Source organism: Myxine glutinosa, chromosome 14, assembly GCF_964187855.1.
Source record: "Myxine glutinosa chromosome 14, kmMyxGlut1.1, whole genome shotgun sequence".
Lineage (NCBI taxonomy): Eukaryota > Metazoa > Chordata > Myxini > Myxiniformes > Myxinidae > Myxine > Myxine glutinosa.
In genome coordinates, this window is record NC_136274.1 from 35,408,024 (window position 1) to 35,434,545 (window position 26,522).

Below are 26,522 nucleotides of genomic sequence, written 5' to 3' on the forward strand. Positions count from 1 at the left end.
ACCCCAGGCCAAGCGTGCCAATCCGTAGAAGACTCGGGCCAAACGCTTTCCCCGGTTTATCCCGTAAAAAACAAACCACCTTTAGAGGCCATTTTTCCCCGCAAAGCGGGGGTTGGCCTTTTTCGGGCACCGTGGTTGTTGTTGTTTTTTGGTCCCCTTTTTGAAGCAATGTTTTACGGCTGGATGCCCTTCCTGACGCCAACCCTTTTTGCCGCCTTTAACGACAAACAGGGAATTACCAGTGAACTGGTACTCAATTAGCCGACCTCAGAAGGATGACAGGCTGAGTCAACCCCCCTGGCGTTAATTCAGCGATCGACCGGGATTCGAACCCAGGATCCTAGGATCCTAAGCCGGCACCCTAGCCGCTAGCCCAACACCAGGGTTCCCGTAAGGTTACGGTTTATCCCGTAAGGCCGGAATAATTGGTGCGTAGTGGTATTGTATCGTGCAAGACCTCGTCACATTCATGCTGAGACAACCAGATATATCTAAAACCATTTTAATGAACAAAAATATTCCACGCACCCAGTACTTGTCAGAAATGGGAGAAAAGGTTTACTAATGGTTTTCAATGTGTACCTAAAACACCAGTGCAGGTTTCTATTGAGAAAAAAGGACATTTTTTTAAAAACACGTGGGGAGAGGGAAGGGAAGATCGATGGATGTCTTTGCCCTCGGGACTAGCAGAAAGTGAATAAGTAAATGGAGCTGGAGGTTGAGCACAATGTCGAGTTCCATGAAGTGATGCACTCACGTTGCTCATATTAAAGGGCACTCACAAAACTTTTCAAATATTAATGCGGCGGGTCACCGATTTAAGATCCAGTCCTGGATATGTACAGGTTCATGACCGGGGTCTGGACCCCCTAATTCCGAGTTCCTCCGTCGTGTCCGCAAACCCGTCCCGTTGGAAGGAATGTAGAACGGAGATCTGCGTGGGACGCAGCAGGACATGTGGTCTTATGGATACAAGGTGCTCGCACGCCTGCTCTGGGGTCCACCCGTGCACGTGCACCAGGTAAGCGGCGACCAGGGTGGCACTGCGGCAGCGGCCCGCCTTGCAGTGCACGTACACCGAATTACCGAGCACGTGGTGACGCCGGACGAAGGCAACGCCACGTCGAAGCTTGTCCACGGTCGGCGTAGCTAGGAGATCCACCGTGCTGAGCCTGAGGGTCTCCACCCCCGCCGCCTGCCACTCTTCCTCGGTGTTCACGAGGAATTTCATTTCGTAATCGTCATTCATGCTCACGACCGCGCGGACCTTCTCCACCTCGACCAGGTGACCGACCATGGAGCGGAAGGGCAACGCACCGAGCAGCACGGTCTCATCTATACGGTGGTACCAGGGTCTCCTGATCAGGCGAGAGACCATCACATTGTACAGGAGGCTCGGGTAGAATGCAACTCGCGCAACGACTTCCGATAAATACATTCTTGTCCTTCGCCAATTCTCCACTCTGCCTAGTACGATGATTAATAAATCGGGAGTGAGAAGGAGGAAGCACACGCCAAGCTTATTTATGGACGTTCACTGTACAATTTGGTATGGGGATGGGGGTGGAGGGGTTTGGAATGTTTGTAGATTTTAAATAATTAGGGTGAAAAGTAGAAATAATAAAATAAAAGATGTCATGCACGTTTCAATATCGTCGTCTGTGACTAGAATTGAAAAAATAGCCACCAATCTCTGAATCCACCGACGACGGCCAATTTGCTCACAAAAAAGTGACCCCCTGATCGCTTGCTCCGCTTGGCAAACGAAAGGAAGCCGCTTGATAACGGAACACACTCCTTTTCTCAGTTGTTTCAGGGGCTACCTGCATCATCATCAATCGATCAATACGTACACATATTGTTCCACTCATCGCATTTTGTCAATTTCGGCGCTTCTCCGTCATTCCGCACTATTTATGTACGTAATATATAGATGGCTCTTTGACTGCCAGAATTGGACGGAGTCGCGCTCATGATGTGCGGTTTGATTTATTTATCTTCCCTTGATATAGCTTGAAATATTGTCTTTATGGTTCGATTTCAATTGTACAACTTCCACTTCCGTTTTCACATTTTTGTGATACGTCACTTCCTGCGATGTCTTTTTTGTTGTTGTTTGTTCTGCTTTTGAAAAATCTGTGTGGTCTCTCTCAGTTGTATGGGTATATTGGGGACGTTTTCTCATTTTCAGTTCGCATCCGGCTCGCAATACATCGTTTGATGTAGGGGATTAAACAACAACAACAACAACAGCGATGCCACGTGATCCAGGCGCTCTGTCTTGTTCAAGTATTCAGCGTGCTCTGCTTGGCGTACACCACTGTACAGTGTACAGTAACTGAGTTTATGGAACTTTTATCTAAAGATAATTAAATTCGTATCACGGCACGGTCGCTATTGATGGTCGTGTGTTTTTATTAATTCTTAGTCATTTCTAAGACCCCCATATTATTATTAATTGCAGAGCGTGTCCCAAGCTGTGAATGGAGAAGGAGACGTGCGGAGCAAGCCGGCTTGGACCAGCGTGTTGCTTGTGCCAGGCTGGAAACTTGCGGGAGAGGCTGCTGGCCGTGGAGGCTCGGGAGGCACACGTGATCAAGGCTGAACTTCACGCAGTGTTGGACCAGCTGATCTCGCTGGATCGCATATGTGACCATGTTTCGCAAACGGTTTGTTTTGCTGAGTTATATGTTTTTTTTATCCATATTTATTTCCATTGGACAAGTTTTAAACTTGAGAGAACGAATAATATAACGTGGTAAATAATGATGTAAAAGACGGTGTATCAACGGCGGTAAACTTTTAAAAAGATTTTTTTTCTCCAACCTTGAAAACTTTTATTTGTTTTTCAATTGAATGACATATTTGAACACTAGAACACAAATCTCCTTGACATTGCCAAAAACCTCCAGTTTAGCAGTACTTGACGAAATATTATGCTATTTTACGCCATCTCAACCAATCAAATGTGACCCTTCCCATGTCTTTTTTTACGGCGTAGCCCATAGGGCAAAGCCGTCTGGAACAGTGTTTGTCCGTCTATGTATATGTATGTCCCCTCAAACATACCAATCAGAGCTGAGGATCTGGTCACATGACAGGGTGATGTGATTACGTCTGATGTCATTACGGCGGCTGTCTCTCCACACTCCGCCATTTTGGTTTATATGCCATTCATGCCGAACATATCGTCGAATTTCTCATATATCACAATCACCATGCTCTACCTTTACGTTTTTCATTCAGTGTGAAACACAAACAAACCGATTGTTAAAATGACCATCAAATATCGAAAGCATCGGCTTTCGGTACCCAACCCTTGTGGGGTATTATCTACATTACAGTAGATCTTCTCTCAGTTCTGTAAGTAAAACTTACTTCACGGATGTCGGGATTCCTCCAAATTTCTTTATTTATTGTTATAAACAGCATTAGCGACTGTTTAAAAAGCTAATCATGTGTGTTTGTGGTTTATAATATTTTACAAGCCTGGCTACGCCGCTGCTAGACTTTCGGTCTTGTTTTCTCCAGACTGTGCAGGACAAGGTGTTCTATGAACTCCCTAGTTATTAATCCACTACCTGCAGGGTACTATAGGTTTGCTCTCGGTCTGTCCATCCATCATTCGCACCTGTGGTTTTTTGCACTTTTTCCCCATACCCTTCAAAATATTCAACGGAAACTTGGTACATGGCTTTATTATGATACGTTACAGAACAAATTTGAATTTCAGTACATTTCGCCAACATTTTTACTTGGAACAAGAACATTCATTGGGACCGGTATGGTACATGTATTGAAAAGCAATTCTCCCTCTTGTTGTTATTGCTCTGTTCCCAGGACGTCTGTGCAAATGTGGTTCTTCTTTGCCGCCTGGTTCCTCCAGACCAGCAACACCTGTTGATAAAAGTGGCACAACTGATTGGTCGTCTGTTTGGCCGATTGCAGGTGAGCCGGATTAAGGGATTCTACTCTAAAGGTTGACTGAATATGATGACGTGCTCTGTCGTATGTTTGATAAGAGATAAATTTGCATTAACAATCTGCATTACAAGATCATATTTTGCGATATCTTTGTTACTTTTTTATTTTATTTTAACCACTTCTCCTGTAGCTCCATCTCTGTTAGTCCTCCAACTCTCCCCAGCTCCTCCAGGATGTACACATTATTATTTTAGCCTCCTCCTGATTAAACTCCCAAAATGCAGGCTTTCCATACACCAAACTGTCCTCTTCCTCTTTTCACTGGAACTGTATTTTGGTATTTTTTTATTTTTTTATTTTTTATTTATAAATGTTGGAGGCTCCAGGCACGGACTATGTAGCCCTCATCGAGGCCAGGCCTTAAATAGAAGAGAAGAAAAGTGTATGATGAAAAATGTACTAGTACCGACTGCAAAGCCGCAATGAGCCGGCGAAGCCAAAGCCTCTTGCCACTATTTTACCCATCACTATGGCATCAGTATAGGTTAGGTAGTTGGTAGTAGGTAGGTGTAGTAGGTACCGTACCTGGTAAGACTTGGTAAAAGAGAAGAGCAGACAGTCCACCCCAATGGCAATACCTGCATACAATAAATGTCACAAGAAGCTTAAGGAAGTAACTATACGATGTGCTAGCTTGGGGCCTATTTTAAGAAATTTTAACTGGGCTTAACATACGTTTTCACAGTATGTGTGTCGTCTTCTAACTTCAGTCGCTGTCAGGCGCCAGGGCTGGTTCTCTGACTCTCCGGGCACTGCGGCTTCCTCCACCAGAAGAAGTTAGCTTGCAGTGATTAATTCGGTGAATTCCGTCTCAACTTCGGATATTTCCGGCCGTGAAAAACTATCCGTATTTCTAAACTAAATATGTAAACCGCTTATACCGTATTTCTGGCCGTGAAAAACTATCCCCGACGGCCACGTGATTTCTAAAAAATAATTCTTCGTCAATGTTAGAATATTTGACGCCGTTTTCACCGTCCGAAACGCGTAATAAGATTTTAAAAAATATTTTTTCAAATGCTCGAATCTCATTGGTTCTGGTGTTTGATGACGATTTTCGTTGAAGATAACGAGGTTGGTCTTAACGTATTTTAATTACTAATTGGAGGTTTCATTAGATTGTGAATCAAAGAACGACAGGTGAAACAAACTCCTATTGAACTTTTTCGCAATTGTTTTATGCAAACTTCCGCATCCGGTCGATGGCCGCCACCATTGAGCGATTTCATTTTAGAAATATTTTTGCAAATGCTCGACTCTCATTGGGTCCGGTGTTTGGTGACGCGTTTTGTTGAAGATAACCAGGCCCGTGCGGGCCAATGTTGGTCTTAAATTATTTTATTAATACATTGGAGGTGCATAAGATTGTGAATCAAATGATGACGGGTGAAAGAAACTCATAATGAACGTTTTAAATTTGTTATGCATACTTCTGCATCCGCAAGATGGCTGCCTCCACTGCGCTTCGGATTCTCGAGCCAAGGCATAATCAGGTTTTCAACATAATACGTACTCGTTTATTGACAACACCGGCTTCACCGGCTATGATGTTTGTTTGTGAGAGATTGAAGCTCGCCCGGTAGCTGTAGTTTGAGTGAGACAGAAAATTCAGCAATCCTGACATTGAGAGTGCAAGATGGTTCCGGGCACCACTTTATCGCTCCGAAGTCCGAAGGGAACTGCCTTCAACCTACTACCAAAGGAACCGGTCCAACCGGATGAGTGTTTTTTTGGAGACACCATCTCCTTACTGGATGGCCGTTTGGCTCCCAGAGGGAGCTCATCCACCCTTTGACAGGTATTGTTTTTAGTCCTGCGGGGTGTCGCAGTCACCCTCCCCACTGGCGAGCCAGTGAGGGTAGCCAGTTTAGTCGCCGACTGCCCGACCATGCGGCAGGTAGCACTGGGTTACATGTTACCAATGGCAGTCAAAAGACTGACCTGACTTCAAAACTGATTTGGTTCTGCTCTTCCCCCCAGGGAAGCATTCAGCAACACCATCATCTCGTGTAATTCCCCATCCTTACCCATGATCTTCCCAACCCCCATGAACCCCATATCTCAACCCTCAGATCGGCCGGCAGCAGCCTTTTCACTCTCTGCAGACCTGCATAATATCACAAACTGGTCAAACAAGTGGAACATGTCTTTCAATCCTAACAAATCTCACACACTCACGATGTCTCTCCGTGAAGACCGTCTGGACAACCCTCCCATCTACTTTCTCAACAATCCTCTCAAAGAAGTTCTGTCACTCAAGCTTTTTGGTCTCACTATCTGCCATGATCTTTCCTGGGAAAGCACATTTCCAAGCTGGCCTCCAAAGCCAGTCGCCGTGTGGGCATCCTCCATCGTGCGAAGTCCTTACTCGGCACCTCTGAGCTCCTCACCACATACAAAGCTTTCATCCGTAGCTTAATGGAGTACTGCTCTCCCCTCTGGGCTGGTGCTCCTGCCTCACACCAAGCTCGGCTTCACGCTGTAGAAACCAAAGCTTTCAGGATTATTATATATATATTTTTTTGTATACAAGATCGAGGTTCGTGAAAGAGCTAACATTTATCACACAAAAAATCAAACCGACACACAAAAACATATAATAAGGGTAGCGGTAGACAATATGGGGAGAGAACGGGAAGTACAAACACAACATTTGAGAGCAGGGACATCGGGAGATCTGTGAGAGGGAGAGGGCTTGGGGGTAGGAGGCGTGGGAACGGGGGGGGGGGGGGGTGGGAGAAGTATAAAACACAAGGACACTGCAAGGACTTCCAGGAAAGAAGTTGGTATTTCAAATAAGCGGATCTGGTGGATCTGCTGATCATTGGAATCTCCCGTGATGAAGCTAATTCTGAGGGACTTTCACTCGCTCACCACAAGCAGGTTGGTAACCTTTCTGTCTTTTACCGACTCCTCTCTGGCCTAGCCCCCCCCACCCCCTGCTCTGTCTGTGCTCTGTCCTCCAAATATTCCTGCAGGATGCACAACATCTGCCAGCAACCCTCTTCTGGTGAAACTGCCACAATCAAGGCTCTCTGCTCACCTTCACTCTTTCATTCCTCTTTTCTCCCGCCTCTGGAACAAACTCCCACACTCTCTTCAATCCCACTCCTCCTTCCAGGTCTTTAAAACAGCTGTTCACCACCATCTCTTATCTTCCCCAATCGAAAACCTTGATCTTTTCTACCCCGGTCAATACACCCCAAATCCACCTTTTTATAAATCCATTTTCTTTCCTGAAACTCCTAGTAGTGTTTATTTGTTTTCATACCAAGCCCTCTCCCTTTCACAGAATATCCCGATGTCCATGTTCTTCCTGTTGTGCTTCCCTCTCTCCCCCTCTTGTCTCCCGCTCCCTTTATATGTTATGTGTTTTCGGTTTGTCTTTGTGTTTTATGTGTTGCTCTTACACGAGCCTCAACTTTGTAGACAAAAAATTAAACCCCGCTTAACCCAACTCTTTTGCTTGCAGGTTAGTGTTTCCTCCCCTCTTCTTTCTCCTTTTAAATATGTATTCTATTTTTGTTTTCCTTGCCCTGTTCGGTCATACCTTTGGTTGTGGCCCCGAAGGTCCCCTTTGTTACCCTTTTACGCTTCGTCACCTCGCTCTTCCAAAGGACCATGAGCCTCGGTCTTCTATTTTAAAATAATGATAATAATTTCCAGGCCAAAATTTCCACTGATATCCTTCAAAGTTGTAAAAAGAAAAACAAACCTGCATTATGTGGCTGCAATGTTCATACAAGAAGTAGTCAGGTTCACTCTGTCAATAAATTATATTTCGTTCAAAATCATGGTAGATTAGCAAACCTATACATTTTTGGAAAGGTTATAGCATAAGGAAACTAAAAATCAATGTTTACATTTGGAGAGATACCTGTATGGCGGCCATTTTGGATTTTAAAAATGGCCACTGTAAAATACATATTTTGTTCTATTTCTGCCTCTAATTACCCTAAAAACTTTTTAAAATATACTAAACCTATATTTTCAGGGACAAGGAATCCAATGAAAGTATCAAATTAGTGCTATGGGGAATGGTAAGACACGAATCAAAGGTTTTGAATTGCAAAATACTGTCTTTATATTCGCGATAAGTTGCATAATCAAATACATGTTATCATTTTGTACAGGCAGTTAATAACATCAAAATGTGTCGCAATAATTCATATCACCAAACATACACAGGCAGTCAGCAAAATCATATATACACATGCAGTCAGTATAACTTCACATCTACACAGGCAGTCAATGACAAAATATACACAGGCAGTCAATGGCATCAAACATACACGATTACAGAATATGCCATTTAGAGTTCGTCATCACTGTCCTGTGTGTCGTATCCGACAATATAGTCCGCATCGTTTTCACAGTCCGTTCCACACAAGCAAAGGTCGGTCAAATTGATTGGCAAATCGAATTGGTCGAATGGTCGATCGAATCGAATTCGATGAATCGAATCGAATCGATCGAATTGGTCGAATGGTCGATCGAAGCGATTGGTCGAATGGAATTGGTCGAATTGGTCGAATCGAATTGGTCGGAATTGTCAAATGTCAACATTGATTTTCAGATTTTCCATGTAATAACGTTTCCAAAAATGTACAGGTTTGCTAATCTACCATGATTTTGAACGAAAAAACATAGTGAACCTGACTAAAGCCTGCCCATTCATTTATAAGTGAATGAAATGTTAATTGATAAATCACCAGATCCATAATCATTTCGATTTCATTTCCCGGCAGATGACCGCTGACAATGAAAGCTTCCTGTGCACTGTGCCATTCCTCGTGAAATCCATACGGGAAGGGCAATCGTGGATGCATTTTGATCTTGTTCAAGCCCTGGCCACCTTGCTTTTCAACAACGGACATCGGTGTGAAAAGGTGTGCGCTTGGAACGCATTGTTTGCTCCATTTATTTACTTTCACCAAGAGTTGCAGATGCGTAAGCATACACACGTGTATGTGTTTATATGGTGTATCCAATAATTGATTCACGAGTTATCAAGTGACCACTATATTCGTCATGTGTGTGTGTCTGTCTGTCCGCAACATAACTACCCGATGATATCATCCGATCTTGATGAAACTTGGGTGGGAGGTTGATATCATGATCTAGTTGTGTCCTGTCGTAGAGTGGGCGTATTGCGCACATTGTGGGCGGAGCCACGCCCGAAAAAGATGTCTTTTTAGGGGGTAATCAATTTCAAGCTACATCTTCTCCGAGGGGTTTGGTGGAATCTGACAGGGGTTTCGATATTTGGTTAGGCCAATGTCATGTCTAGCCCCACGGAGCTCGATTTTTCATTTTCGCCCCAAGGTCAAGGTCACAAGGTCACGAAATTTAGAAAAGTCGATTTTTGATGGTTTTATTACATTGTTCGCTTCCTGATAGGGTGAAATGTCGTACATGTTTTTATATTATCACATACATCATGAAATACAAGTTTTCCAACAAATTTCAGAATCTTCGACCTTTGACCTTTGAAGGTCACAAAGGTCAAATTTTCAAAGTTGTCGGAATCAAACCGAATTTTCGGTATTGTTTAGCTAACTAACCTCATAACTGATTACACATTATTTTCTATCTCATTTCAAGGTCAGTAACCTTCGTTTTGACATTTCAAGGTTACATAGGTCAAATTTTCAAAGTTGTCGGAATCGAACCAAATTTTCGTTATTTTGGAGCTAATTAGTCTCATAACAGATAATACATTCCTATTTATATATTTTCAATGTCGGTTTTGACCTTTGTCATTGAATACCGCTCGCTCATGAACCATTGTCATCTCCTGACTTGTTTTGTATATTTTTATCGCTGTGGTGAAAGTTGGTTTAACCAGACTTGGTGGTGTAATTGTTTGGGCGTTCGCTATGAGTCTGGGATGTCTGTGGTTTAAAATCCGGCCGAGTTGTACCAAATATATATTTTTTCATGGTACGTGCTGCTTCTTTGTCTGATGCACAGTATTTAAAAGGACAGAGCACGGACAAAAAAAACCCCTAGGTTGGCAACCACTATGCAGGCTTTTATGGCTTTATCCTGCATTAAAGATCTTTCTAAGGAAACTGTTTTCATTGTTGTTGCTGACTGTTTTTGTTTTACACTTTTTAAAAATTAGCTTTTTGGGATTTTTTTAAATCTATGATTGTTCTCCCAAACACTACCCATCCTCTCCCTTCCCCAAATCGTTTGTATTCAATGCAGCTGTTGGTGGACTTGATGGAAGTTCTAAATGGTTTGTTTCTGGAGCAGAGCAAACAGTCAGCTGACTGGGATATTAAAAGGCAGGCCTTGCTATGCATGGCTCACCTGTGCACAAGGTGAGGTTGGATAAAAGTGAAAATATAATTAGTATTCTAATTTTTATGTGGACTTGGGACCACAAGTAAATGTGATTTGTTGATCTATGATTATTCCTGTTTGATGTGGTCAAAAAAAAATTGACCGCTCGCGTGCACGTCTGACTCGTACGTCCTCGTTGTGGCTTGTGATCAGAGCCTCCAACATTTTCTTTTCATTGACATTTTCAATTCTGCAGTTCAATGTACTAGCTGTTAAACGAGCGTTGACTATGTATACAAAAAAAACGTTTTATTTTTATAAGTGCGGGATCATTGCCCTGATCGGAACACCAAATGGGCCAACTCATTTTAAGGGATAATGCAAGATGAGCACTTTATCAAAGGAGGTGCCATGTGTCATTCCATGTCGTCGGAGGTTTTTCTATGATTGTGGCAGTTACATCAATATCTGCCTCTTTGATCCCACAGCTCTCAGAGAGGGTTGTGCATTCCTGAACCCCAATGGAAGTCCTGCCTTGGTCACTTCTTTGACACACTAAATACCAACAGACCATTGACCATCGATGAAGTTGTCTACTGCCTGGTAAGCTAATCGGCTAGTCGGGCAGATGACCACAAATGAAGCTCAGGATGCAAGCTGTTAATGTTTCGATGTGTGAGATTCGGCCTTAATATATATTCATTTACAATCCACAATTTGGCTTTTGATGATCGTTTCAAGTTTCTGTTTCTGATTTAATAAGATTTTGCTGCAACATGTAAATTTGTAACTTTCTCTTTGGTACAGCATATCTGTGCTGTTTGTGTTTGGGTTTATTACCTCTGCCACCAAAGATGGATGGAGGTTATGTTTTCACCCCTTTCTGTCTTTTTGTTTGTGAACAAAATATCTCAAAAGGTTGTGGACGGATTCGCACAAAATTAGGCAGAGATGTAGCGTATGTGACGAGGACAAAATGATTAGATTTTGGTGAAGATCCAGATTCGGATCCGGCGACTAGAATTTTTGAAGTGATTCTTCACCATTGGGAGATGGGGCCAAAAACGATAAATAGCAGGATTTCTCAAATAGTTATGGACGGATTTGGACGAAACCTGGCGGACTGGTTGGGTGGCTGACAAGGACAAATATATTAGATTTTGGTGGAGATCTGAACATGTATTCGGATACGAGAGCTATTTAATTTTTTAAGTGATTCTTCACCATTGGGAGATCGGGCCAAAAACTATACATTGCGGGATATCTCAAAAAGTTATGGATGGAGTTGGATGAAACTTGGTGGACAGGTTGTGTGTGTGACAAGAACCACCTATAGAGGGAGGCCGTTTTCCCCCACAGAGCGGGGGTTGGCCTTTTACGGGCACCGTGGTCCCCTTTTTGAAGCAATGTTTTATGGCCGAATGCCCTTCCTGCCGCCAGCCCTGTTAGTCGCGTTTTGCGACACACATGGAATTACCAGTGAACTGGTACTCAATTTGCCGACCTCGGAAGGATGACAGGCTGAGTCAACCCCCCTAGCGTTAATTCAGCGATCAACCGGGATTCGAACCCAGAATCCTAGAATCCCAAGCCGGCACCCTAACCACTAAGCCAACACCAGGCTTGTGTGTGTGTGTGTGTGACGAGGAAGAATCGATTCGATTTTGATGAAGATCTGAATATAGATTCGGATATGAGAATTATTTAATTTCTAAGTGATTCTTCACTATTGAGTGATGTGGCCAACCAGGCGGAGGTATGCTCTCTACTGAGTGCCGTTCTAGTGTTAATATTGAGATCACTTGTTCCCAGAAGTGAAATGAAAGTGGACTAAACATTGCTGGCTCCTTTGAACCTTCTGGCCTATTGCATTTCAAGTCTTCATGGGGCACAGCTCATCACGTTCAATCTACAGACTTGGCATTTAATATGGAATATTTTTTTTGTGGGGGTGAACTTACTTTTCAAGATGTCTTAGAACCAAAAGTTCATTGGAATTATGTTGAAATTATTCTAGATTTTGTTAATGTGACCTTCAAAAGAAACAAAAACCACATTTGACATTTCGAAACAAATAAATTGATCCTTGAAAGTGATGCAAACTGATATCGAACTCAATTCATGGACAGTACTGTGTTAAACTTCTGTACGTTTTCCAGAAGTATCTCTTTATTTGGCACATTAGCCAAAAAAAATTTCAACAAAAACAAAAGTTAAATTACGACTGGGATTACGGACAGTGAAATTACAGTTCAGTACTTCGTGTAACCCCCACGAGCATTCAGGAGAGCACGTACACGTTGAGGCATGCTGTTCACGAGATTTGCCAAGGTTTGGACAGGAATCGCTTGCCATGCAGTGACAATAGCCTGCTGCAATTCACGCACAGAGGTTGGCTGCTGGTCCAAGTGGTCGATTTGACGCGTTAATTCTGCCCACAAGTTCTCTATCGGATTAATATCCGGGGATATGGCAGGCCACTCCATATGCTCTACACCACGGTCAGCAAGAAAGTGTTGGATCATGCGAGCACGATGAGGCTGTGCATTGTCATCTTGGAAGACAAAGTTTCCTCGAAAGGCTGCACGAGCAAATGGAAGCAATGTTTCGTCCAGAATGGCCCTGTACTTGAACTGGTTCAGGTTTCCATTCGGAACAACCAGGTCAGTTTTGCCCCCTGCATGAAAAGCAGCCCAAACGGTCACCCCACCACCTCCAGCTTGGACTCTTGGCACTATACAAACTTTGTTGTAGGCTTCATGCACTTGTCTGCGCACTCGGACGCGGCCATCTTGACGATAGACCAGAAATCTAGACTCGTCACTGAAGACCACGTGATTCCAGTGTCCTGGCTGCCATTGACGGTGCTCTCTGGCCCACTGAAATCGGCGCTGGCGGTGTTGTCTGGTCAGGCGTGGCTTTCTCAGGGGACGCCTGGCATGATAGCCTGCTTGAACCAGTCGTTGGTTGACAAGCCTTCTGGATACAGGCACACTTGTCAGTTGCTGCCACTCAGCCCTTAGCCGATTAGCTGACTTGGTACGGCCATTGCGGACTAATCGGTGCAGCTGGCGATCATCCCTCCTTGTGGTTCTGCGGGGACGTCCTGGCCTCGGTATTGGAGTAGGGACACCCCTCTGAGCATTTCGTTTCAGGATCTTTGACACCTGACCTTGAGTGATGCCATACTGCCGAGCAATAGCACGCTGTTTCATGCCGTAATTTCGTAAAGCCACCACTCCATGACAAACAGCATTGTCGAGTTGACGGACCATCTCCAGAGGAAGCGGCAATAACGTTTGGAGATGTGCAGTAGTTGTTTTCCACAAATACAGAACGCAACAACCCTTGTATACCCGACTGTGAAGCCAATCATCAAATGCACCTGTCCGTACATTTTGCCACGCCACCTGTGATATAATCCTGTTGTTGACTTCTTACTGCGACAGACAATCAGTGACATGGTTCTTTTAACAAATCAATCACAAAAGTGTAAAAGAAACACCAGATTGATATACTGAGTTAAGAAAGTAAACCCAAGTCAAGAAAAAAATATATATTCCATATTAAATGCCAAGTCTGTAGTTAGCCAAATAAATGACAAGTTTTGTTTTGAGGGGTGGGTCTGGGAGGGGAAGGGGAAGGGAGCAGCAGCAACCTCTAAAGTATTCTCTGATGCATGAGACCAAAAACTAGAAAATCCCATCCCTGCACAGTACTCTAAACTACCAGAATGGCAGTTTGTGGTCATTAGGAATTGATATTGAGCCCAGAATTTACAACTTGAAGATGAGCAGCCAGAATTTTCCCTAAGAAATTTCACTGTTATTTTAAAATAACTAGGGCATGCCCGTACTATATATATATCTAAAATTATATCCCCCCCCCTCTATTTACATGAAATGGTTTGGTCCAAAGCGAACGGCTTGCGTGTGGTGACAATCCCCCCCCTCTATTTACATGCAATGGTTTGGTCCAAAGCGAACGGCTTCCGGAGTTTGGTAAAGAAATCGCCATCGCGTGCACAAACGCGCAGGAAAGCGAATGAATCGCAAATTCGTTTTTATTAGTTTTAAAACATAGTTTAACGCCAACATAGTTTGCAAACGTGAAATAAATGAATACGCTCTCAAATGTGCCATCCGAGGCAGAGTGTGTCCGCCACGTTCGGCACACGCGATCGTTCGCTGCTCTCTGATTGGTTGAATCGTTTTTTGGACATAGCTCGGTAAGTAATTGTCCGATTAATATGAAACCTTGAAAAGGCACATCCTCGGGTCCCCAGCAATATACCTGGCAAGTTAAAAGTATATCGGACCCGTGGTTGTCGAGAAACAGCGGTCACAGACAAACGTACAGACAGAGATTACTGGAATTATAGATAGATGTTGTGGTGATCGAGGAAGGTCAGGGTTCATATCCCAATATTGATCAACAAACAATGTTATGGTCGCTGGAGTCTGACTAGTGTCCTGATCTCAATCCTGATGAACCAGTATTACGTTAGACCACCGGGTGGACTCGTGGTCAAACCCTCCACCGGCGCGATCACCAATTTAGTGATTAATTATGGAAAGAGACCATATACCGTCCGCTGGGAAAGCCGAAGAGATCTTTGCTTCGTTTTTTTGACCTACAGATAGTTCGAATGAGAATCTGATGCTTTATTGTCCTATAAACAGGATGGGGGCCTGAGCGGTGGCTTGACAATTTGGCAGTGGTTGTATATATGGTAATGACAGGTAATGACACTGATTTCCCACGCTCGTGCTTTTTAACCACACTGAGGTTAATAGCCAAATTTAAAGTGATGATATTTCCACGAAGTGATACTTTCTTTTGGGACACCACTAATTTTAGCACACAAGCACAATAAAGAGTGCTGTTTTCAATTTTGGGACAACATCGTCATAGGATGGCATCGTTATCGGAACAGGCAACATGGGATGGCATTGTCATTGGAACGGGTGTCGTTCGGCACCCGGCATAACTTCTCGCAGTTTTAAGCGGCAGTTCTACTTATAACCTCTTCCACCAAAGGTGCACCGAGGTTGTTTTCACCCCTGTTTGGTTGACTGTGAGCACAATATCTCAAAAAGTTGTTGACAGATACGGACAAAACTTGGTGGACAGGTTGGATGTGTGAAAAGGACAAATTTATTTGATTTTGGTGGTGATCCGTATGTGATAAATATTTTTTAAGTGATTCTTCCCAATTGAGAAATGGTGTCCAAAGTGATATATTATAGCATGATATCTCCAAAAGTTGTGGATGAATTCAGATGAAACTTGGTGGATGAGTTGGTTCGGTGACGAGAACAGACCAATTGGATTTTGGTTCAGGTATGGATGCAGATCCGACCTTTCAGCGGGATGAAAACGTAAACTGTTCAGTCTGGTAGATGTATAGTCTGCACCGAGTGGTGTTGTTGTTGTTGTTATTATTATTAATATTTTGTTTGGTATAGCTATAATCATAGTTTGGAAGGCTTGCCTTGTAGTCTTGGCCTGAACATGCTGAGAATGAAGTAGCACTGTGAATGAATCTCTATCTTGTCTTTTTGTAATTGACCAGATATGACTGTAGTTGAAATTTGATCTGGAGACTATGTCAAACCGCCGTGTATCTTCCTTGTCAAGGAAGCTGCTTCATCGCCACTTGGACAAGCCATGGAGCAAATGACTTGTACAATGGTGGCCTAAGATGTCATCAGTTTCAATTCGTCATATCTAATCAATAAACTGGTGCACATGATTCTGTTCTCAACATCTTCCATACAATACTGAATCTATTTTATTCATTACAGCTTGACATCCTTTACCCTGGTTTGTAACACACTTTCTAGGGCTGTGCTGATCTTGTTTGGATGAGATTTCAAATTCGAGGGTCTTTTGGGGGAATAGGGAAAGTGGAGGTGGGGGAGGAAAGAGCTTGATGTTGTTTATCCTCTACTTGATTGTACAAGCAATGTAACTCATCTTTGATTCTTCTACTTGTTTGGATGGAGTAAGAATTTTCCTTTGATCCTCAATCCCAACAGACGATTCAGGCAGCTCTCCGAGGGGTGCAAGCTCTCCTCTGCTCTCTGAAGTCATTTCCTTCAACCCAGTTGGTTGATCTGATGGTGATCCTCAAGGTTGGTGTCTTGCCATTTAGCTTGCCAGGGTGAAAGCCAATATAATCGCTTTGACACGTCTTGTGATCCTTACTACGTAAGATTAAGCTAGAAGCTGACACACACAGTAAGGCGTCCCATTGAACACAAACGGTTCTCATAATTTCACAACATTCAGTGTTTACATTAAGGTAAATGACGAAATGTTTACATTGTCACGGCTCATATTTTTGACATGGTAAAACGCAGTCTCAGTCGGTCGTATTGATGCAGATTATTGGAACGTGACTGGGGTGGACCACGGTCGCACTGGCCGTTTGTGTACTCGAATTGCGAACAATAAATCATATGACCTTAATTAGTGCTGCGAATCCCAATCGTTCTTTGCTATGCCGTGGCCCTTCCTTCCAAGGATGGCAGAAATGAGATGGTATAAATTTACTGGGGAACACAAAATTGATGGAGAATCGGCACAGAATATATTGTTACAGACGCGGTTGTGGATGTTGGTTTACCGAGCGGTTTGGTATGACCGCGTCTGCACAGTTTACCCGATTATACTCGAACGTTGGCCGAGTCGCGCTACGCTAAATCAATTGAGGAAAGGACACAACGGCTGGGTTTAAATGACACGACACCAGGGGTACAGTTCTCAAGACCTCCGGAGGAGGTTATAATATTTCGGAACGTTGAGATTACAAGGACAAGAGGGACAGCATAGGAAGGTAGGCACTTAATCACGGTCTTATAGTAACCCCGACAGACCACAGATAAACAGGACAAGACTGACTCACACGGGGATTGATGGCAAGGAAGGGCAGGTAGTCGGTGGACAGCACAAGGTGCACCTTGTGCTCAGGGACAGGATAGCGCGGCCCAGTCCAGAGATGCGGGAGGTCTCTCAGCGCTCGGAGGTGGCGACTTCTCTTTCCAAGCTGGGGGCGAATCTGACATCACGTCCGGTAAGCCGCTGCATATATCCGGCGGGGAGTGACACGCCCTCGGCTCGTTAGCTCCGCCCCAGATGGAATCGGCCCGTTGCTTCTTATTGGGTGCGGGGGGTTACCGGGCTCCGCCCTTGACGAGGGGCCGACAGGCAGCCCCTTCGTGGTAACCCCGTCGGCGCACATGGGCAATGGCGGCTAACCGAGCCGGAGTGAGGACGCACACTCCCCGCGCGCTGTTGTGGTAGTTGTTGTTGTTGTTTCATGGGGAAGATGGGAGGAGGTATGGGGAGGTCCTAAACTCACTACTGGTGCCATACAATCACATTCTGGTGCAACGAAGAGTCAGAATTAATGGAAACGAGTCCTTAACTGACATAGACTAAGAATAACTAGCAAGATGTCCGAAAGTTGTCTACGTGAGATGCGGTGGACCTGGGCACGACATTTAATGGGGGAAAAAGGGGAAGGTCGGTTCTACAGAGTGTTGTTTACAGACAATGGGACTAGGGAATGGGGGATTGGGGATAGTTGGGGAGTATTTGGGAAATAGGGGAATATTTACAAGCGGATATGGAGGCCAAATCCCATATCCGCAACATTGCACCCTTCTCTACCCTCGGGGCGTCCCGACCCGATAAATTTTTACCTACTTTAGTGTGGCACTCAGATGTAGTTCCCTCTACTATTAACTCTACCCTGAGTGTGACAGTTTTACAGATATTCACAAATGAGTAAATATGTCCCCCTGTGACGTTGCACCCTTCTCCTCACAGAAACACACCCACAGGATAACCGGATCGCGGAAAGAATTCGCAAACTAAACATACAGCCGGTAGGGAGCATTATTTACAAGACTACGCTGATATTTACACTACGATCCAGGACCTGATTTTGGAGGAACACATGCAGATGTTATGCATAGAGAGAGCACGCATGCCAGCATCGATACACCAACCCACGAGTGCTCTGTGGCCTTACGGCCTTTAATAATGTGCAGAGCACCCCTTCCAAGCACCAAAAGCACCACCCCATCATGTACAGTCAGCACCATCCGGTGCACCAATAAAGTGTTTATAAATCACCGGTGGTGTCGCAGCCGGCCGATGTTCTGCCGCTGGTCTTGCCTTCATGTGGTGCACTTGGCCTTCTTGCCTCTTTAAAAATAAAGAAAGGCGCCAACCACGTCCATTTCTGTATTGTGGCCGTCAGGGGGCCAACTATTAGTGGTTCACCTGTATGGCATAGGTGCCACGTTGACCCATAGGTCCATCCACGGGTGGTGCTTGGCCGCAAAAGAACTGCGGTCCATTGTGGGTGGCCACCAAAATTGCGGTCCATATGGTGTATCGATCCCGGCAGCAAGCAGCGAAAGTGCAGGCCCACAACTGCGGAGCCAGCACCTCTCTCTCCTCTCTCTCTGCCCCAAAGCCAGATCCTCGGAGGTGGGAGACAAAAGAAAAGACAAGTGAGTAAGGTGGTAAGGGCGCAAAAGTGCACGCAACATTAGGTAATGCACACTAGGGGCACATGGGAACCAGGTGAGACAGGTACGTTCCTACCGTACGCCCCCCCCCCCCCCCCCACCAGGTAACCTACATTGCCCCTCCCTTACCCCTTACTGTATCCACAAAACACAACACTACCCATACACATCTATTTTACAAATCAACAAACGTCCCTACTGTCTTCCCCGTTCCTCCCATAAACCAAATTCGTCTTCTCTCCCTCCTAACCAATCAATTTTGCCATTTTCAACTCTCATCACAATTTGCCATCTCCAACTCATCATCAGTCCCTCCTAAGGAGGGAGAGATGGAATCACCCCAATGTCTCATCCACGTCGTGATGCGTCTCACCAATCCACACAGCAATCCTTACTTCCTGCAACAGAACAAAGAAAACACAGGTGTGGAGTCATCATCATCACCACAGGCAAGTGGCTGCGTATGGTGCGACAGGTTCATCACTCCTAACTATTTCCTAAACGACTTTAACAACTTTACATTACCCGGGGTCTTTCTCCTGCCAAACCATTGGCCCTCTTACACTATGGGTTCTAAAAACCAATTCCCATTGACCAAACTGTGGTGCTTTTCAATTTGGGGTCTCACTCCCCCAATTCATCTCCCGGTGCCCTCGCACAATTTCTGGGCCGCGACGTGTAGCTCTCCCAGCAAGTCTACCCACCTGCACACCTCCACCACTGCAGTTGCCTCCGAGCTTACCTGCTCCTTACCCTAACCTATCTACCTGGGGAAGGCCCTCTGGCGCTCTCCCCACTCGGTGCCCTCTCTGGCACTGGGCTACCCGGGTCCGTCCTCCGGATCCTCGGGCCCCATCCACAACTCTACCGGCTCCCAGAGCCCACCTGCGGCCTCACCTGGCCGACATCCTCACAGTGGTGGAGTGCCCAACCAACTACACACACTAACAGGCTACACGCCCAGCCATTTCCACAACACGAATGCACCCATCCACAACACCATGCTGCAACCACACCACAAATGCCAATATCCAACCACAATTTACCTATACCCTCTACCTAACACTTACACTACCTGCCCCGGGTACTCGTGAAAGGGGTCCACTCTTCCCCCATCCACACCTTCGCACCATGCACACCACTCCGTACCACTTACTCCATGTATTCCACACACCTGCACTTGCACACCTGTGCTCTCACACCTGGTGCCACCTGCACCCTTCTCTCCCCAAGCGCATTCGCGCTGATCCACAACACTCACTACTCATACAGTGCTCCACACACCTGTCCAGTTCTCACACAGCATCATCTCATCTAACTACTCCCCTCTGAAACTTGCGCTTCCCAGTCGTCCCTTTAAACTATTGCGCTCCCTCGTCATTATTATCCACTCTAATCTACCTGCGTCCCCACTACAGGTATCCTTGTCACTAACTAACCTTATCATCACCTAATGTCATCTTCTAGGGCCCTATCAATATCCTAACCCACCCGGGCTAGTTTTCCACTGCCATACACCCCATAATCTATAGCTCCTTTGCCCCACCATGGGAAGGGTGGCAGGGATGCCACCCTTACCCACCGGGCCCATCGCTCACTACCAATTTTGCACATCAAATTTCAACAAATCAAAAATTTGCCAATCACTGCCCATCATCTGCCAATCATTACTGCCAATCCTTTGCCAATCATCAAATTTTGTTTTTTTTCTAATTTTGGGTCCAAAACACTAACCTCATCACACAGTCTACTCACTAATGCCTCTCGGTGCGCCAATTTACCTCTAAAGCTCGGCTGCGTACAGCCAAGCCATGAATGCGGGTTGTTTGGTGCCAGCGGCTGGATACATCCCACATTCGGTGTAGGGAAGGAGGTTTACCCGGGCCGAGATCCCACGCACCATCTCGGCACGGAGCCATCCCATGGCCCGATCTCGACCTGCCGGAATGCCTCAACAAAAAGTGGTCGCCATAACGACCCTTCCTATCCAGCCGCCCGCTCCGCCTAGTGGAGCACGGACGCGGCCGTTCAAAGCGAGGCCCAGCACGCACCGAGGGCCCGATTCGGCTAAAAGTCGCTCTAACCTCTAACCCGGTTACCTTCGATGCCTCACCTGCATGCTTACACCCCGCAGCCCGTTCCTTGCTCACACATCCAGCCGTTTCCATGCTCCTCGTACCTTTCCTTACACACCCAGGTACTCTCATTCCACTCACAGCCTTGGTCACACACCTGACCACCGAACACCTTGGCACACATTCGCTGCTCGCACACCTCACCAACACACCTCTTCGTGCCCCCTCCTCGGTCACCTCCTCTGTGACAATCACAGGTGTGCTCTCATTCGCACACCCAACCACGTGCCTCACTACCAATTCCAGCGTGCATTCCCACTCACGCTCTACCATTCCAGGTGTGCATCCTTTCTCACCTGTCACAACCAACTCACGCTCCTTGTCACTCTCACTACTCTCACCTCCATTCTTGACAGCGCACTCACCCTTACTCTTGACAGCGCACTCTTCCCTCATGCACCTGTCCGTCACACACCTCTCTCGCGCACACTCCTGCGCACACTCTCCCGTCACACCCTCTGTAACACTCACCACAGGCGTGCATTCTTCCTTGCCTTTGACAGCGCACTCTTTCCCCATGCACCTGTCCGTCACACACCTTTCTCGCGCACACTCTTGCGCACACTCTCCCGTCACACCCTCTGTAACACTTACCACACCGCGCTTCCATGTGCTCCCTCGCACACGCGCTACGACCGACTCACTCTCGCCAGCACCCTCACTCCTTGGCACGCACTTTTTCCTCACACACTCCAGAGTCGGACTTTCTCGCACACCTCCTTTTTCGCACACCAGACCTGTCGCACACTTCACCAACGGCCTCTCACGAACACCCGGGTCCATCTCGACCCCCAAGCTTCTTAAATCACCTGGCGCATCATACGCACGACCATATTGGTCACCACTTACACCGGGTCCTCTTCCTCTTCGCTTCTCCTCCATCACCTGCGAATCCCTCATCCGGTTAATGAGCACATCATCACGATCCAAACACAGACTTTGGACCAATTCTTTTATCTCCTCTTTTATCTCTTTCTTATCCCCTCTCCGTCGCTTCTTAATATCGCTCACCCCTTCTTCCACTTCTTCTAATTTCTGCTTCACCTCTTTTATTCCCCGGTACGTCTCCTCAAGCTCGTCCTCCAAGGCTACCTTGACCGTTTCCATGTGCGTCCTCACCTGCCGGTCCTTCGTCTCCATTACCTCTATCACCTCGTCCAACCTCATTGTCAGTCCCTCACGTACCATCTGACATTCCCTCTTCGTCACTATCAAGTCGCCTTTTAGTTCTTTCTGTGTCGCTTTCAACCCTCCTAATACCGCAGTGTTCCTTTGAACCTGCTCCGTTAGTCCTTTTTGTCCCTCCGTCAGCTGTTCCACCTCCTGCGTCAGGTCCTCTATGCCCCCTTGCAATTTTACAGTCCCCTTTCTCACCTCCTTCTCCATGTGCTCCTTACAGTGCCTCACCTCCTCGCGCACTCCTCCGACCTCCTCACTCCCACCTCTTCTGATCTCTTCTCCCATCACTTGCATCTCCTGCCCAGATGCCACCCTCATCTGCTCCATTTCCTCCCTGTGAGCATCCAGTTTGGTTTCTACCCCCATTCTGACCCCCTCTATCTGCTGCCCCATTTGTTTAACTTCCCTTTCCGCTTGGTCCCTCATGTCCCTCAATTTGCCTTCCATCCTGTTTTCTAACCCCTCTAACCCCTTTTGCATCCCTTCCATTTGATTCTCCTGGGCAGCCATTCTATTTTCCACCCCCATTAACCCCTCCTGTATTTCCCCTAATCTATTGTCTAATCCCTCTATTCTACTCCCTAACCCTCCGATCTGGGCCCCCATTTGGCCCTCCAATCGCTCACCCTGAGCATCCATCCGGTTCCCCATTACCCCCATTTGGCCCTCCAATCGCTCACCCATTTGTTCCATAAGGGCCCTCATTTGCAGGAGGAAAAGGTTCGAATCCACCAGCGGCGCTACCACGGTCGCGGGCGTGGTCGCCGTGGCCATCTGCGAGGCGCCATTTCGTGCGTCTGCTACCCTCACTGCTTCGCTCTCCTCATGTCCCTCAATTTGGTCCTGGATCGACCCTGCCTCACTCTCCTCTACCGGAACCCAGCCGTCAAGGTCTGCCATAGCGCGACTTTCAAAATTCGGGTTTTTATTTTCGTAAAACAAAATCAAATTTCGCCGTTATAATTTCGAGCGCGTGAAACGCGCTCCGGATCGAATTCCACTTCCCGACACCAAATTGTTACCCTAATGGTACAATTGGTGTTCCAAAATTTGGGCCTAACAAATTTAGTCCCAGGTCCGAATCCCACTCCTGACACCAAATGTTACAGACGCGGTTGTGGATGTTGGTTTACCGAGCGGTTTGGTATGACCGCGTCTGCACAGTTTACCCGATTATACTCGAACGTTGGCCGAGTCGCGCTACGCTAAATCAATTGAGGAAAGGACACAACGGCTGGGTTTAAATGACACGACACCAGGGGTACAGTTCTCAAGACCTCCGGAGGAGGTTATAATATTTCGGAACGTTGAGATTACAAGGACAAGAGGGACAGCATAGGAAGGTAGGCACTTAATCACGGTCTTATAGTAACCCCGACAGACCACAGATAAACAGGACAAGACTGACTCACACGGGGATTGATGGCAAGGAAGGGCAGGTAGTCGGTGGACAGCACAAGGTGCACCTTGTGCTCAGGGACAGGATAGCGCGGCCCAGTCCAGAGATGCGGGAGGTCTCTCAGCGCTCGGAGGTGGCGACTTCTCTTTCCAAGCTGGGGGCGAATCTGACGTCACGTCCGGTAAGCCGCTGCGTATATCCGGCAGGGAGTGACACGCCCTCGGCTCGTTAGCTCCGCCCCAGATGGAATCGGCCCGTTGCTTCTTATTGGGTGCGGGGGGTTACCGGGATCCGCCCTTGACGAGGGGCCGACAGGCAGCCCCTTCGTGGTAACCCCGTCGGCGCACATGGGCAATGGCGGCTAACCGAGCCGGAGTGAGGACGCACACTCCCCGCGCGCTGTTGTGGTAGTTGTTGTTGTTGTTGTTGTTTCATGGGGAAGATGGGAGGAGGTATGGGGAGGTCCTAAACTCACTACTGGTGCCATACAATCACATTCTGGTGCAACGAAGAGTCAGAATTAATGGAAACGAGTCCTTAACTGACATAGACTAAGAATAACTAGCAAGATGTCCGAAAGTTGTCTACGTGAGATGCGGTGGACCTGGGCACGACATTTAATGGGGGAAAAAGGGGAAGGTCGGTTCTACAGAGTGTTGTTTACAGACAATGGGACTAGGGAATGGGGGATTGGGGATAGTTGGGGAGTATTGGGGAAATAGGGGAATATTTACAAGCGGATATGGAGGCCAAATCCCATATCCGCAACAATATTTATGAATGATCGTTTTAAGGCCATTTTTCCCCGCTAGAGCAAGGGTTTGCCTTGCGGGCCCTGTTTGAGGCAATGGTTCCCTGTTTGAGGCAATGTTTTTATGGCCGGATGCAGGGAGGGATGGATACGGTGTACCTATTCTAAATCGGGGTTTTAATTCTAATTATTCTACTTGATATTCTAAATTCTAAATCGGGGATCATTCATCCCAGCAAGCTGGTACTCAATTTGCCGACCTCGGAAGGATGACAGGCTGAGTCAACCCCCCTGGCGTTAATTCAGCGATCGACCGGGATTCGAACTCGGGATCCCAAGCCTGCGCCCTAACCGCTAAGCCAACACCAGGCACAGGATGAACGTAAAACGCATGCTTTCCTGATTACTAAGGATTACCTCGGTTATGTTTAGGATTCGAAAGTGAACCGGCCCAGTAAGCTAACAAGGATTCTTAATCGAACGGGGCGTTTTGACTCCGTGTCTCGTATCACTTCTTTTATACGAAAGCACACAAGGCCCATGGGAAAAATAAAACTATTTCTTCGTATTAAAATCCCGACTTAAAATATTTAAATATCTCGTTTTCTGACCTCTAAGTATTGGAAGGCTCTCACCTTCATGGGATGTGTGAATACCCAAGAATATGCAAGGAATTTTCCAGAAAGGCTATAAATTCCCTTTTTTTTTTTTTTTGGGTGCGGGGAGGGAGGTGGGAGTTTCGTGGGTCCCTGCTTTAAGGGAGAGGAAGACCCCTTCCCTGACACTCCCCCTGAAATAAAGGCCTGACACTCCCCCACCCCACCCCATTCTTTTAAAACTGTGGTGATGGGCTCAAAACCTTTAGATTACTTTTAACCTTTGTTTTATGGTACGCCATCTTGAGGTACTGGAAAATAACAGTTGACTGAAAAATAAGGTCAACAACATGGCTAACAGATTAATCTTTTGGATTGATGGCGCGAGAGGAGGGTTGGGTCTTCACGTGATCTCGCATTTTTGTTTAAGAATGCCTCCAAACTTGATCGATCATTTGTGCTGCACAATCTAGCATCGTTTGGTACAGGCATGATGATACTTGAACCAGTGTTCTGTCAAGGTCTTAAATCTGCAGAAATAACCTGAGCGAACCTGTTTGGATTACGGAATGTTGTGCTTGTATTCCCAGAGGTTTATGTTCTATGGGCTGCCTGGTTCATTGCAGCATGTGGTGGATTCTCATCGTCCTGCGGCTTCTCCTGTGTCATCGTCCGATATTGATCATCCAGGCTCCGCAGCTGCATGTATGGGAAAGGTGAAGGATGAATTTTTCGAATAAACATTATTGAGGGCACTTTACCCAACTTCGACAATAAGCATCTCACCTCAATTAACAATTAATTCAATGTCGAATCGTAGGGGTAGAAGCATCGATTTTGCACTACCAATACACCGCCTAACAGTCTATCATAAATATTTTGTGGCAATCCCATGCTGGACGCAGGCAGTAGTAGACATCGGTGTATTTCAATGTGAATTACAAGGACATTTTAGGAGATAATGGGTAAATACATGTACATACTGTTACATATTTATGTGAATGTATGTGAATTACCATTCAGGTCTTTGCTTATCCATGTGTAATAGATTAAGGGTTGTTGTGGTTGGAGGGTCAGGAGCCCTTCTGAAAAGTGTCCGGAAACGGAAGTGACCGGAAACGGAAGAGAAAAAGACACGAGGAAGAAAAAGGACGAGTATTCTTCTTCTTCCTCGCCCCGCTCCGACGAAAGGTGGGATTGATTGAGCCGTGTGGAAAAGCGGCGTTCCCGAGCCCGTCTGGCGAGAGGAGTTACCGGAAGGATACCTGCCCGGTGGACGTCAAACTGTCGTGTGGCCGTGCACCGACCCAGCGTTTGGCACCGTTCGCGACACCGTCTAAAAAGACGCGTACGGGTCGCCCGTTGGGGCCTAACACGCCTTGCAAGCGGCGTGGGGCTTTTGGCTTGCTTTCCCGTACCCGCTTCGCGTGGCCACGAGGGGCTGCAGCCGGGGTGCCTGGTACGATACCTGCCCGGTGGAAACACGTCCACCCGGGGTTCGTTCAACCGCCTGAGTGCGGCGACGCCGACCATCATCTTGGTCAGGAGGGGCCCAGAGACATTGTGCGGGACCGAGACCAAAAGGTTCATGGGTCGTGAGGTAAAGGGGGTCGTGAGTACCCACGGGGACACACATAGATA

At 46.4% G+C, this 26,522-nt stretch overlaps 2 protein-coding genes across 2 annotated transcripts in view; one reads left to right on the plus strand and one right to left on the minus strand.

Moving 5' to 3' along the window:
- Positions 1 to 486: 486 nt before the first annotated feature.
- Positions 487 to 1,512, minus strand: PTPMT1 (protein tyrosine phosphatase mitochondrial 1). The gene has a single exon (XM_068135538.2). It carries the CDS (start codon positions 1,436 to 1,438, stop codon positions 848 to 850), a length of 591 nt encoding a protein of 196 aa, XP_067991639.2. The 5' UTR covers positions 1,439 to 1,512; the 3' UTR covers positions 487 to 847.
- A 751-nt stretch (positions 1,513 to 2,263) lies between these two features.
- The window catches only part of HEATR6 (HEAT repeat containing 6), a 55,724-nt gene continuing 31,465 nt past the window's right edge, over positions 2,264 to 26,522 (plus strand). Inside the window, exons 1-8 of the mRNA XM_078767958.1 lie at positions 2,264 to 2,322; positions 2,465 to 2,669; positions 3,841 to 3,948; positions 8,733 to 8,873; positions 10,198 to 10,313; positions 10,764 to 10,878; positions 16,317 to 16,412; positions 25,472 to 25,597. Of these exons, the coding sequence (XP_078624084.1) occupies positions 2,484 to 2,669; positions 3,841 to 3,948; positions 8,733 to 8,873; positions 10,198 to 10,313; positions 10,764 to 10,878; positions 16,317 to 16,412; positions 25,472 to 25,597 (888 nt within the window). The 5' untranslated portion in view covers positions 2,264 to 2,322; positions 2,465 to 2,483. The remainder of the gene's footprint in view (positions 2,323 to 2,464; positions 2,670 to 3,840; positions 3,949 to 8,732; positions 8,874 to 10,197; positions 10,314 to 10,763; positions 10,879 to 16,316; positions 16,413 to 25,471; positions 25,598 to 26,522) is intronic.